The sequence below is a fragment of the Tympanuchus pallidicinctus genome, unplaced genomic scaffold, assembly GCF_026119805.1.
Source record: "Tympanuchus pallidicinctus isolate F22 unplaced genomic scaffold, pur_lepc_1.0 scaffold21, whole genome shotgun sequence".
Taxonomy (NCBI): domain Eukaryota; kingdom Metazoa; phylum Chordata; class Aves; order Galliformes; family Phasianidae; genus Tympanuchus; species Tympanuchus pallidicinctus.
Genome location: NW_026294733.1, coordinates 12186055 through 12198710, shown reverse-complemented (window position 1 = coordinate 12198710; position 12656 = coordinate 12186055). Strand labels below are relative to the sequence as shown.

Below are 12656 nucleotides of genomic sequence, written 5' to 3'. Positions count from 1 at the left end.
GCGGCGGAGCTGGGGGGCCGCGGTGCTGGTGCTGCAGGCGGCCTGGGCGCTGGGCGGCGGTCCGGTGCGCTACTCGGTGCCGGAGGAAGCCGAAGCCGGCACGGTGGTGGGGCGCCTGGCGCAGGACGTGGGCCTGGAGGCGGGCGAGGCGGAGGCGCGGCGCCTGCGGCTGGTGTCGCGGGGCTTGGGGGCGAGCGTGGAGGTGAGCGGGGCGAGCGGGGCGCTGGTGGTGAGCTCGCGGCTGGACCGGGAGGAGCTGTGCGGGAAGAGCGCGCCGTGCGCCCTGCGCCTGGAGGTGCTGCTGGAGCGGCCGCTGCGCGTCTTCCACGTGGAGGTGGAGGTCACCGACATCAACGACAATGCCCCGCGCTTCCCCGCCGCCTCCAAAAACATCAGCGTGTGGGAAAATTCTCCACTGAATTCCCGGTTTCCTCTGGAGGGCGCGTCGGATGCAGATATCGGATCGAACGCGCAGCTCTCCTACATACTGAGCCCCTCCGAGCACTTCGCTTTGGATGTAAAGACGTCAGATGAAGACAGGAAATCCCTTTTTCTTGTGCTAAAGCATCCTCTGGACCGGGAGTCGCAGTCGGAGCACCGCTTGGTGCTGACGGCGAGTGACGGGGGCAGGCCGGCGCTGACGGGCACGGTGCAGCTGCTGATCTCGGTGCTGGATGCGAACGACAACGCGCCGCAGTTCAACCAGTCGGTGTATAAAGTGCAGCTGCCGGAGGACGCGGCGGAGGGGACGCTGGTGGCGCGGGTGGCAGCCACGGACCCGGACGAGGGAATTAATCAGGAGTTTTCCTTCAGCATCGTCGGTTCTGTTCCTGCATCTCAGAGAGATGCATTCAGCATTGATCCCCGGACGGGGGAGATCCGTCTCCGAATCCCCCTGGACTTCGAAGAATTTCGTTTACACGAGTTGCAAATCGAGGCGAGAGATCAAGGTTTTCCTCCGTTGTCGGGGCACTGCAGCGTGGAGCTGGAAGTGCTGGACGTGAACGACAACGCGCCCGAGGTGTGGGTGACGTCGCTGTCGGTGCCGGTGCCCGAGGACGCGTCGCTGGGGACGGTGGTGGCGCTGCTGAGCGTGTCGGACCGGGACTCGGGTCCGAACGGGCGGGTGCGGTGCGCGGTGGTGCCGGCGTCGCCGTTCGGGCTGGTGGCGACGTTCGCGGGCTCGTACTCGCTGGTGCTGCGGGAGGCGCTGGACCGGGAGCGGGTGTCGGAGTACGAGGTGGAGGTGCGGGCGGAGGACGGCGGGGCGCCGCCGCTGCGCGCCAGGCGCGGGCTGCGGGTGCCGGTGTCGGACGTGAACGACAACGCGCCGGCGTTCGCGCAGGCCGTGTACACGGTGCTGGCGCGGGAGAACAACGCGGCGGGCGCGGAGCTGGCGCGGCTGTGGGCGCGGGACCCGGACGAGGCGGGCAACGGGCGCGTGAGCTACTCGGTGTGGGAGGGCGGCGCGGGGATGGGCGCGGGCTCGGGCTCGGGCTCGGGCTCGGGCTCGGGCTCGGGCTCGGGCTCGGGCTCGGGGTGGCGTCCGGCGTCGAGCTACGTGTCGGTGGAGGCGGAGAGCGGGCGGCTGCGGGCGCTGCGTCCGCTGGACTACGAGGAGCTGCAGGTGCTGCAGTTCGAGGTGCGGGCGGTGGACGCGGGGGAGCCGCCGCTGTGCGGCAACGCCACGGTGCAGCTGTTCGTGGTGGACGAGAACGACAACGCGCCGGCGCTGCTGCCGCTGGCGGGCGGCGGGCCGGGGCCCTGGGCTGCGGGCGAGGCGGCGGAGCCGGCGTGGCGGGCGGCGGGCTCGGCGGGCTCGGCGGGTTCTCCGGGCTCGGCGTCGTCGTCGTGGTCGCTGTGGGCGCGGGCGGCGCTGGGTGCTCCGGCGGGGCAGGTGGTGGCGAAGATCCGCGCGGTGGACGCGGACTCGGGCTACAACGCGTGGCTGCGCTACGAGCTGCGGGAGCCGCGGGGCGAGGGCCCGTTCCGCGTGGGGCTGTACAGCGGCGAGGTGAGCACGGCGCGGGCGCTGGAGGAGGCGGACGGCCCGCGGCAGAGGCTGCTGATCGTGGTGCGGGACCACGGGGAGCCGCCGCGCTCGGCCACGGCCACGCTGAGCGTGTCGCTGGTGGAGGGCGCCGAGGCGGCGCTGGCGGCGGCGGGGGCGGGGGCGGTGTCGGCGGGGGCGGGGCCGCGGGCGGCGGCGGGCGCGGAGGGCGGCTCTGCGGCGGCGGCGGCGGCGGCGACGAACGTGTGGCTGGTGGCGGCCATCTGCGCGGTGTCGAGCGTGTTGGTGCTGGCGGCGGTGCTGTACGGGGCCGGGCGCTGGGCGCCGCGGGCGGCCGTGCCGGCGGGGCCCGGGCCGGCGACGCTGGTGTGCGCCAGCGAGGTGGGCAGCTGGTCGTACTCGCAGCGCCAGAGCCGGAGCCTGTGCGTGGCCGCGGCCGGGGACGGCGCGGGCAAGAGCGACCTGATGGTGTTCAGCCCCAACTGCCCGCCGCCGCCCGGCCCCGCGCCGAAGGAGACGCCGCACGAGCCGCCCTCTCTGCTCGACACGGTCAGTGCCTCTCGCGGGCTGCTCACCCTTTGTTTCTGTTTTCTTTCCGTTTGTTCTTTTTTCGTTTCTTCTTGTTATTTGGTTCTCTTTTTTTTTTGCTCTGCTTCCTTTCCTTCTGTCACATTCTCTGTGCCTGAGCTTCGTGTTCTGACAGCGATGTTGCCCTGTTGCACTCCTATTGAACTCAGTTTCAGAGTATTTTCTGCCGGAGGCTTGGGTTCTGGGTTTTGAGATACGTGTTGTGAGTGTTTCATTTCCAATTTTCTCTCCTCATGCGATGCTAGAATATTGTTGTTCAATCTTATTCTGTTGATAGGATAACGTTGGTTTCTTGCTCGTTCTCACACATCGTTTTTACTGTAGCATAAGTAAGGCTAGCACCAATTGGCTCTATTCCACTTCAACTTACAGGTGTTGTTTGCTCTTCTGTTTATGGGTCTATTTGGTGCAATTCTGTGTGCAGGTGTTTTTAACATTGGCATCTATGGTTCTGTTTATCCCAAGGTTCCTTAGTTTTTGGTTTGGAGTTTCTGGGTTTAGCTATCCTGTATAGAAATTTTACTTTGATGATAGTCACCCGCATAGAGCTGTTGTGACATGAGTTCTACCAGTGCTCTTTCTCATAGTGCACGATATTGAAGGTCTGCTAAACATTTAGGACCATTCTGGTGGTGGTCGTCCACCTGGCACTTTCCTCTGTTTTTATTAACGTGGAGTGTGATTGTGCTGGTAACAGGTCTTGTTGTTTCTTTGATTCTTCTCTGTAAGAGGCACGCTGCAGTGCACTGATTGTTATTTCTGCATTCTCTCTGTCTTTAGTGTATGTCCCTTTACACAGATTTGTGGAAGTCACGATTAAAGTAGGAAAGTGATCATGGACGTTTTCTGTATGCTTTCCAAACCTGCAGGCTCTCAGTACCAGTTCTGGCAATAGCTCTGTTGTTCCCACTGAGAAAAGAGTGCAGTCCCAGTGCTGAGGCTGTTGGTGACCTCAGAGTGCTGACACTGATGTCTGTTCGGCGTGTTTCTTGTGCAACAGGTTAAATGATGTGAAGCTATGAATTTTTATTCTGAATGTTGGGAGGGGGGCTGGCTCAGGGTACTTCTGTAACACGCTTTTCTTCAGTTAACCTTTTCAACTCCAAACCTTTTCAATGAAAATCGTTTTATTTTTGTTGTGTCTATTAATTTATGCAGTTATTGATTGGTTGAGCACTGAACATGTTTTGGAGTGTAACCTGTCATATGTTGTTTGCATTTGTGGTTCTCAATGGTGATTGTAGGTTCTGAAGCTGCTGGTGTGCAGGGCTTTGTTTATCAGAGCTGTTGCCCTGCTGCTGGGCGTGGGACATCACTGCTTATGATGTTCTGTCCCAGAGGAAATCAATGCCTCTTTTGATTTGCCATCTCGTGATCTTGACTCTACATATCCTGCTAGCTGATGGTGTGCAGCATTTCCAGGTGGAATTGTTGAAGGCCTGGAAGTCACAAAGAATCAGTGGTGTGGCATCAGTCCAGCACATGCTATTGACTGTTGCTGTCCATGATTTCGTTGTCATCAGTCATGGTTTCTTGCGAAAAATTCTGATCTCTTCTTCTTTCATTGTCCATTGAAGGAGATGCAGTGCAAGGTGACAGTTGTGCCTGGAGAGTTTTCCAATTGTAGACTTTGGTTTGGGCAGGATGTACTTAATCTCTTTTGGTGCTATTTCAGTATTTTCATCAGCAGCTGTAGCTTCTCCCAAAGTTCCTATGCCTTTTTTAAAACCAAAAATGAAAGAAGGGAACTGCCTTGGAAACCTCCTATACTGTCCATCTGAAGCATAAAGATGCATTACTGATTAATATTAGAAATTCCCTTCCTTAACTGTGTCTAATAACTCCGTCTGAATGTGCAGAAGCAATGCAAAATATTGAGGACCATCTGCAGAAAGTTGGTCTGGCACTGCATGTATGGCACTGTTCCTTTGGGGAGGTTGGACTTCTTGCTTTGATTGATGAAATGGGTCAGTGAAGGGCAGAGTCAATGCTGGAGTGGGAATGGGAGTAGAGACTGGAATGGAGGCTGGCTTTTTTATCATGTGTACAACCTTAGGTGGAAATCTCGATCCTTGAGGAGAAAGGCAATCATTGGAAGCCCTCAAGGCTTCCCAAAAGATAGAGTGAGTGATGTCTGCTCACCTTCTTTATCCATTGTGGCATTTGGAGTTTAGGATAAGGCTCTGTGACTTGGATACCTGCCGTATCTTGTAATTGCACATGATGTTGGTGTGACCACCCTGCCTTTAGGTGTTCTGAATATGTCTCTCTCAGTAGTCATGAATCCCTTCCTCTCCCATTGGGCTTCTTGAACTGCACGTAGACAATTCTGACATTCCTGAGTAATGGAGCAGGGAGATTGCAGTAGAGTTCCATGATGGCATGAGCGTTTTCGCTTTTGTGCTATGCTAAATCTTACAGTGAGTTGAGGCTGCTGAGAGCCTGATCCTTTCAATGTCTGATTATTTCCACAGAGGGCAATTCAACACCTTCCCTGTCTTGCTGTTCCGTAACTTACCCGCTTCCACATTGATATTTTGGTTTCTTTGGTCAAACTCTTGGTTTTCCTTCCTAGAAAGGAAAACCTTCTGCACTGTAGTCCTGTTTTGGAAGCGATGTGCAGTCTGGCCTTTCAATCCTCTCTTTCTGAGCATGAGCACTTGCTGCTCAGGTAGGAGTCACAAAGATGGAGCATTGTGAAATGAAGTCCATTTTTTTCTTCCATATTTTAAGATGCTGTTTTCTTGTTGGCGGCCACAGCCGTGAAGCTGTGTTCGCTCCCCACATCTCTGCTTTGGGCAAATCATGCTGGTGTCTACCGAGTTTGTGTCATCAGAAACAGAGTCCTCCCTTTCACTGATCCTTCATAGAAATAGTCCTGGTTTGTGGATATCATTGGCATGTGGTTGATTCTTTTCACACTCTTTTCACTTCAATACCACAAGGCCTTGCCAGAGAAGATGGCGCAGCACAAGCCTTGTTCAGGGTTCCATTTGCAGGTATGATATTAGTGGTTTGAAACAGAGAGCTATGGAAGATTAACCAGAGGTTGAACAAACAAGGAATAATTTTTCCATATTAGGCTATAATTTTTTAACGTGGATGACTTGTGGGGATGTTGAAGTGCTGTTTCAGTATATGCTGTGGTGCCTGGCTTTCTTATCTCCCATGAGGGCTGATAAGAACAATGTGATTCTTTCTGTGTGCCTGAAAAGTTTGTCTTAGCAATGGGGTGAGCAGTTCCTCCCATCAGATCCAGTCTCTCACTCTGGCACCCGCCCAACAGAGGAAGTGCCTTGGTAATGGGATGTGGGATGAAGAGTGCTGTCAACTTTCTGACGAATGTTTCTCTCACATATTGTGAAAGCTGCTCACAGCTGTGCCTGTACCAAAGTCAGAATCTGTAGGAAATCAGATGTATTTCTTTTTATCATTTCCATATGAGATTACTTAGAAGGTGCAGAGTGTTCAGGGTGCAGTTTGTGCCACTGGGAAAGGCATGGCAGACTGAGTTTCTGCAGCTGCCCCGCAATTCATGCTGTCAGTGCTGAGGGCAGGTGAGGATCTGCACAGCCGTGGGTCATGGACGGAGTGGGACTTAGAGCTGTACCCTGAGCAATCAGCTTCTGCACATCCTCACTTGCTGCTGTACTTGTGGCATTCCTGCTTGTGAATTCATCTTCCATATGTCCCTTTGTTCACTTGTGGTTGAATGTGAAATGTTGCTTCTCATACAGAAGTTTTTTCCCAATATTGATGATTTTGACTGAGTTCTCTGAACTTCCTTGTGATCTTCCCTCTGCTGGTGTTCCTCATCAGGATGGGAAGAAGTGCTCTTTTCTATTAAAGGTATTGGCAAACCTTGTGTTTTCTTGAGGTGCAATGGGATCTTTCAGCTTTCTCTCTATTCTCTATGTTATGAGAATGCCCCACTCTGTTGTTTTTCTTCTCTCACACTGGAAATATGTTGGTGAGAGTGGATGAGATGCAGTATGCTGGCTTCAGGCTGCTGTCAGATTGCACACATTTGAGCAGCTGGCTGTGAGTCTGGGGTCTGGATGTTCCACTTTAGATGGAGAGAATGTCTTTAGCATTCAAGTCTCCCTGTTGCTTCCGTTGTGAGAGATGTGTGTGAATGAGAACTGCATACTAATCAGTGTAGTGTTCTTTTTCTTAACTTAAAATTCAGCCATACTACAGGTAGGTTGTTCATACTAAAATAATATGTGATCGGTAGACTACTGTTAGTTTTGGCACTGTTTAGTTCTGGTATTTTTATGTTGGATGGAGTGTTAATTTTTTGGGTTTTGTCCTGTTGACTGTAGCCTTCTGGTAGTCACGTGCATACCAACGCAGGTAAGATACAAAGACACAGGAGAAAGAAGAGTTCATCTTTGCGTTTTGAATTTAGATTCATACGGTCTAAACCAAACCTTGCTGGCATCAAGAAGTACATACGGATCTGAACTCCAGGCATCTTTGCTGTTCAGTGGAAGACTGACAATCTTCAGTACTTCAGTGGCAGATTTCCACATGAAACGGAGATAAGTTGGAGCATGAAAGCAAGGAGAACTGTAGGCAGAAGCGTGTTGCTTGACCCATAAGTGTGTTCTCTTTTTATGTGCTGATTGTTGAAGACGTGAGCTGCTTTCCACCTCGGCCTGACTGCTGCTGCTGTGCAGTGCAGGTGCTGGTGAATATAAAGGATGGCACAGAAGAACTGTGTGGGCAGGTGGTGAATGTTTCCCCGAGGGTTAAAATGCACAGTCGGGAACAGGGCAGAGGAAAATGGTAGCATTTAGCAGCAGAGTCCATTAATTCCTGTCCACCAGCATGTCTACAACAAATGCTAAAGACAAACGGTTTTGAAAAGGGTACTCATAAAAATGGAAAATCCAAAGACTCCGAACCCAAAATCTCAACTTTGTCTTGTTGGAAGGAAGCATCTTGCCAATAACTTGTTTGCTCTTCTACCCACCCATGCTCAGGGCATCTAGTCTCTCCTCTGCTTCCAATGGTTTCCAAGAAGACCAATGATATCCAGGCAAATAGGTTGCACTGAAAGGAGAATGGCCAACAGGTTGAGGGAGGTGATCCTTCCTCTCTATTCTGCCTCAGTGAAGCCACATCTGTCAAGTTCTGGGCTCCACAGTTCAAAAATGATGGGATATCCTAGAAAGAGTCCAGCAGAAGGTGACAAATTGAGGGCCATGAGCATCTCCCATACAAAGAAAGGCTGAGAGAGCTGGGTCTGTTCAGCATGGAGAGAAGACTGAGGGCGCATCTCATCGCTGTTTATAGCTAGCTGTAATGCAGCAGTCATGTCAGTAGGGCTGGACTGTTTTCGCAGTCCGATGGAACAACCGTGGAACAAGTGCAATGGCAAGGAAGTGAAACATGGGAAAGTTCAATTCAAACAGAAGAATAAAATTACTGTCAGCGTGTCCAATCTCTGGAACAACTTTCCCAGAGAGGTTGTGGAGTCTGCTTCTTTGGATTCAATACCTGTCTGCCTACCTGTGCAGTCGCTGTAGGGCACATGCTTTGCCACAGGGGACAGACTCGGTGATCACTACTGGTCGCTTCCAAGCCTTACAGTGGTGTGATACTGTAATTCTGTGACCACGAGTGGAAGAAGAGAATCTGTTCCCACTTTCTTCCCTGTGCTCCTTCCTTGTAAGTATTATACCAAGAGCCTGAGAATCTCCGCTTCCCAGTGTGTTTGACACAAGTGATGGCTCAGTTTATCTTGCTGCAAGAAACATCTGGAAAGACACCTGAATGAATGGAGTGTGCTTTCGGAGAAATTTCACATATACCACAGAATTTTTAATAGGACAGCATAGCTAGCAGTAATAGTAAGATCTGTCCGACTACCAACGAATACAATCAATAGCATTCAACAGCACAGCCATTTAAACTGGAAAACAAGAGTGAAAGATTATTTGGCATCTCGTTGCATTTCAGCAGATATGTACTTCCACAAACGAGAACACTTACAAAGCCGGAGTATACGTCTTCGGAAATAAATAGATAAATAAAAAAATAGGCGCATAAGGAACAGAAAATGGAAAAAAAGCCAAATAGAGTCCAGTGTGATACGCAGAGAAGCACAGAGGCAATTTCCGCAGCGAGCCACATGATGGCGCTGTGAGCTAAGGAACGCGCGGTGCGATGCGATGCGATGCGATGCGATGCGAGGAAGGGAGGGGAAGACCTTCCGGTGCCCATGGCAAAGAAGGCAGAGCGAGAGCGAGCGGCGGGGAGGAGGAGGCGCGTCCCGTGAGGAAGGATTGTGTCGGCGAGCGCGGGCGGAGGGTTTGGAGCAGGCGGGTCGGGAGGTGCGCGGCGCGGAGAAGGAGCGGTGCGGCGGCGTGGAGGGCGATGGTCGGCGGTGGAGCGGCGCGGCGGAGCTGGGGGGCCGCGGTGCTGGTGCTGCAGGCGGCCTGGGCGCTGGGCGGCGGTCCGGTGCGCTACTCGGTGCCGGAGGAAGCCGAGGCCGGCACGGTGGTGGGGCGCCTGGCGCAGGACGTGGGCCTGGAGGCGGGCGAGGCGGAGGCGCGGCGCCTGCGGCTGGTGTCGCGGGGCTTGGGGGCGAGCGTGGAGGTGAGCGGGGCGAGCGGGGCGCTGGTGGTGAGCTCGCGGCTGGACCGGGAGGAGCTGTGCGGGAAGAGCGCGCCGTGCGCCCTGCGCCTGGAGGTGCTGCTGGAGCGGCCGCTGCGCGTCTTCCACGTGGAGGTGGAGGTCACCGACATCAACGACAATGCTCCGCGCTTCCCCGCCGCCTCCAAAAACATCAGCATCGTAGAATTCAATACCTTGCCTGGGACCCGGTTTCCTCTGGAGGGCGCGTCGGATGCGGATATCGGATCGAACGCACAGCTCTCATATACACTGAGCCCGTCCGAGCACTTCGCTCTGGATGTGCAGCGGGGAGAGGAGAATCTGGAATCCTTATTCTTGGTGCTGACGAACCCCCTGGACCGCGAGTCGCAGTCGGAGCACCGCTTGGTGCTGACGGCGAGTGACGGGGGCAGGCCGGCGCTGACGGGCACGGTGCAGCTGCTGATCTCGGTGCTGGATGCGAACGACAACGCGCCGCAGTTCAACCAGTCGGTGTATAAAGTGCAGCTGCCGGAGGACGCGGCGGAGGGGACGCTGGTGGCGCGGGTGGCAGCCACGGACCCGGACGAGGGAATTAATCAGGAGTTTTCCTTCAGCATCGTCGGTTCTGTTCCTGCGTCTCAGAGAAACACATTCAGCATTGATCCGCGGACGGGGGACATTCGGCTCCAGGAACTCCTTGATTATGAGGTCGTCCGTTTGTGCGAGTTGCAAATCCAGGCGAGAGACAAGGGGACACCTCCGTTGTCGGGCCACTGCAAGATTGTGGTGGAGGTGTTGGACGTGAACGACAACGCGCCCGAGGTGTGGGTGACGTCGCTGTCGGTGCCGGTGCCCGAGGACGCGTCGCTGGGGACGGTGGTGGCGCTGCTGAGCGTGTCGGACCGGGACTCGGGTCCGAACGGGCGGGTGCGGTGCGCGGTGGTGCCGGCGTCGCCGTTCGGGCTGGTGGCGACGTTCGCGGGCTCGTACTCGCTGGTGCTGCGGGAGGCGCTGGACCGGGAGCGGGTGTCGGAGTACGAGGTGGAGGTGCGGGCGGAGGACGGCGGGGCGCCGCCGCTGCGCGCCAGGCGCGGGCTGCGGGTGCCGGTGTCGGACGTGAACGACAACGCGCCGGCGTTCGCGCAGGCCGTGTACACGGTGCTGGCGCGGGAGAACAACGCGGCGGGCGCGGAGCTGGCGCGGCTGTGGGCGCGGGACCCGGATGAGGCGGGCAACGGGCGCGTGAGCTACTCGGTGTGGGAGGGCGGCGCGGGGATGGGCGCGGGCTCGGGCTCGGGCTCGGGATGGCGTCCGGCGTCGAGCTACGTGTCGGTGGAGGCGGAGAGCGGGCGGCTGCGGGCGCTGCGTCCGCTGGACTACGAGGAGCTGCAGGTGCTGCAGTTCGAGGTGCGGGCGGTGGACGCGGGGGAGCCGCCGCTGTGCGGCAACGCCACGGTGCAGCTGTTCGTGGTGGACGAGAACGACAACGCGCCGGCGCTGCTGCCGCTGGCGGGCGGCGGGCCGGGGCCCTGGGCTGCGGGCGAGGCGGCGGAGCCGGCGTGGCGGGCGGCGGGCTCGGCGGGCTCGGCGGGTTCTCCGGGCTCGGCGTCGTCGTCGTGGTCGCTGTGGGCGCGGGCGGCGCTGGGTGCTCCGGCGGGGCAGGTGGTGGCGAAGATCCGCGCGGTGGACGCGGACTCGGGCTACAACGCGTGGCTGCGCTACGAGCTGCGGGAGCCGCGGGGCGAGGGCCCGTTCCGCGTGGGGCTGTACAGCGGCGAGGTGAGCACGGCGCGGGCGCTGGAGGAGGCGGACGGCCCGCGGCAGAGGCTGCTGATCGTGGTGCGGGACCACGGGGAGCCGCCGCGCTCGGCCACGGCCACGCTGAGCGTGTCGCTGGTGGAGGGCGCCGAGGCGGCGCTGGCGGCGGCGGGGGCGGGGGCGGTGTCGGCGGGGGCGGGGCCGCGGGCGGCGGCGGGCGCGGAGGGCGGCTCTGCGGCGGCGGCGACGAACGTGTGGCTGGTGGCGGCCATCTGCGCGGTGTCGAGCGTGTTGGTGCTGGCGGCGGTGCTGTACGGGGCCGGGCGCTGGGCGCCGCGGGCGGCCATGCCGGCGGGGCCCGGGCCGGCGACGCTGGTGTGCGCCAGCGAGGTGGGCAGCTGGTCGTACTCGCAGCGCCAGAGCCGGAGCCTGTGCGTGGCCGCGGCCGGGGACGGCGCGGGCAAGAGCGACCTGATGGTGTTCAGCCCCAACTGCCCGCCGCCGCCCGGCCCCGCGCCGAAGGAGACGCCGCACGAGCCGCCCTCTCTGCTCGACACGGTCAGTGCCCCTTGAAGGACTCTCGCCCCTTCCTTCCTCCCTCCCCTTCTTTCCTGCTTTCCTTCCTTGTTCTTTCTTTTTTCTCTTTGCTCTCCTTTGCTCTCCTCCCTGTCCTTGGTTGTCTTCCTCTGTGCTGGTACTTCCAATTCTGACACATCACTGTCCCATGGAAATGTGTTGCATAGCCTTACCTGCCACGGGCTTTGATGCTCGTTTTTGTGATATGTATTCTGATAGTGTTCTATTTGCTGTTTTCATCTGTCATGCTGGGTTGTAGCTGTTTGATCTCTTGATAGGAGAATGTTGGTATCTTTCTTGTTACTGCACATTGTGTTTGCTGTAGTGTAGGTAAGGCAAGCACTACTGGACTTTATTCCACTTCAATCTATTTCTATTTTTTCTGTTGCATTTATGGTCCTACTGTGTGCAATTCTCTGAAAATGTTTATTTTCCATTTGCCTCTTCCGTTTCCCAGAGCTTGGTAATTGTTGATCTGGAAGTTCATTGTGAGGTTAGATGCTTAGTATTGGTGTTTTCTTTGGATGGATTGAAGTCATCTGCACAGAGTTGCTGTGACTTGATGTCTGTCAGGACTGATTCTAACAGTGCACAACACTGAAGGATTGCTGGACGTGAAGGATGTTTCTGGTGGCCAGGCATTTTCCTATGCTTTTAATAACGTGGAATATGATTGTGCTGGTAACCTGTCTGGTTTCTTCTTTGATTCTTCTTTGCAAATGGCACAGTGCAGTACATTGAGTGGTATTTTAATATTCTCTGTGTATGGTATATCTCCATTCACACTGGTTCATCAGGCAAAGTCATGATGAAAGTAGGAAAGTGAACATGGACTGTTCCTGTACCCTTTTGAAGCCTGCAGACCGTCCTTACCTGTTTTTGGCAATGCCTCTGTTGTTGCCTCTGAGAGGAGTGTAGTCCTGATGCTGAACATGACAAGTGTTTGTCTGTTGGTGACCTCAGAGTGCTGACAGCGATGTCCATTGATGTGTTTCAAGTGCAAGAGGTCAACTGATGTAAAGCAATGAATTTTCGCTCTTAGAACTGAGAGAGGGGATGGCGCAGTGTACTTCTGTCACGCTCTTCTCTAGAGTCAGCAATGAAGACCTTTCCAATG

General features: G+C 56.1%; 2 protein-coding genes across 3 annotated transcripts in view; one reads left to right on the top strand and one right to left on the bottom strand.

The window, feature by feature from the left end:
• The window catches only part of LOC128081353 (protocadherin alpha-C2-like), a 188603-nt gene that overhangs the window by 9596 nt on the left and 166351 nt on the right, over positions 1-12656 (top strand). Inside the window, exon 1 of one of the 2 annotated variants that reach the window (XM_052684489.1) lies at positions 8947-9432. The exons of the other annotated variant lie outside the window; for it this stretch is intronic. Coding sequence (XP_052540449.1) covers positions 8984-9432 — 449 coding nt within the window. The 5' untranslated portion in view covers positions 8947-8983. Of the gene's footprint in view, positions 1-8946; positions 9433-12656 lie in introns of those variants that run through there. 2 annotated transcript variants of the gene reach the window in all.
• LOC128081332 (basic proline-rich protein-like) lies at positions 852-4754 on the bottom strand. The gene is made up of 2 exons (XM_052684446.1): positions 4742-4754; positions 852-2374 (listed from the first exon to the last, which is right to left on the bottom strand). The coding sequence occupies exons 1-2, from the start codon at positions 4752-4754 to the stop codon at positions 852-854; spliced, it is 1536 nt and encodes a 511-aa protein (XP_052540406.1).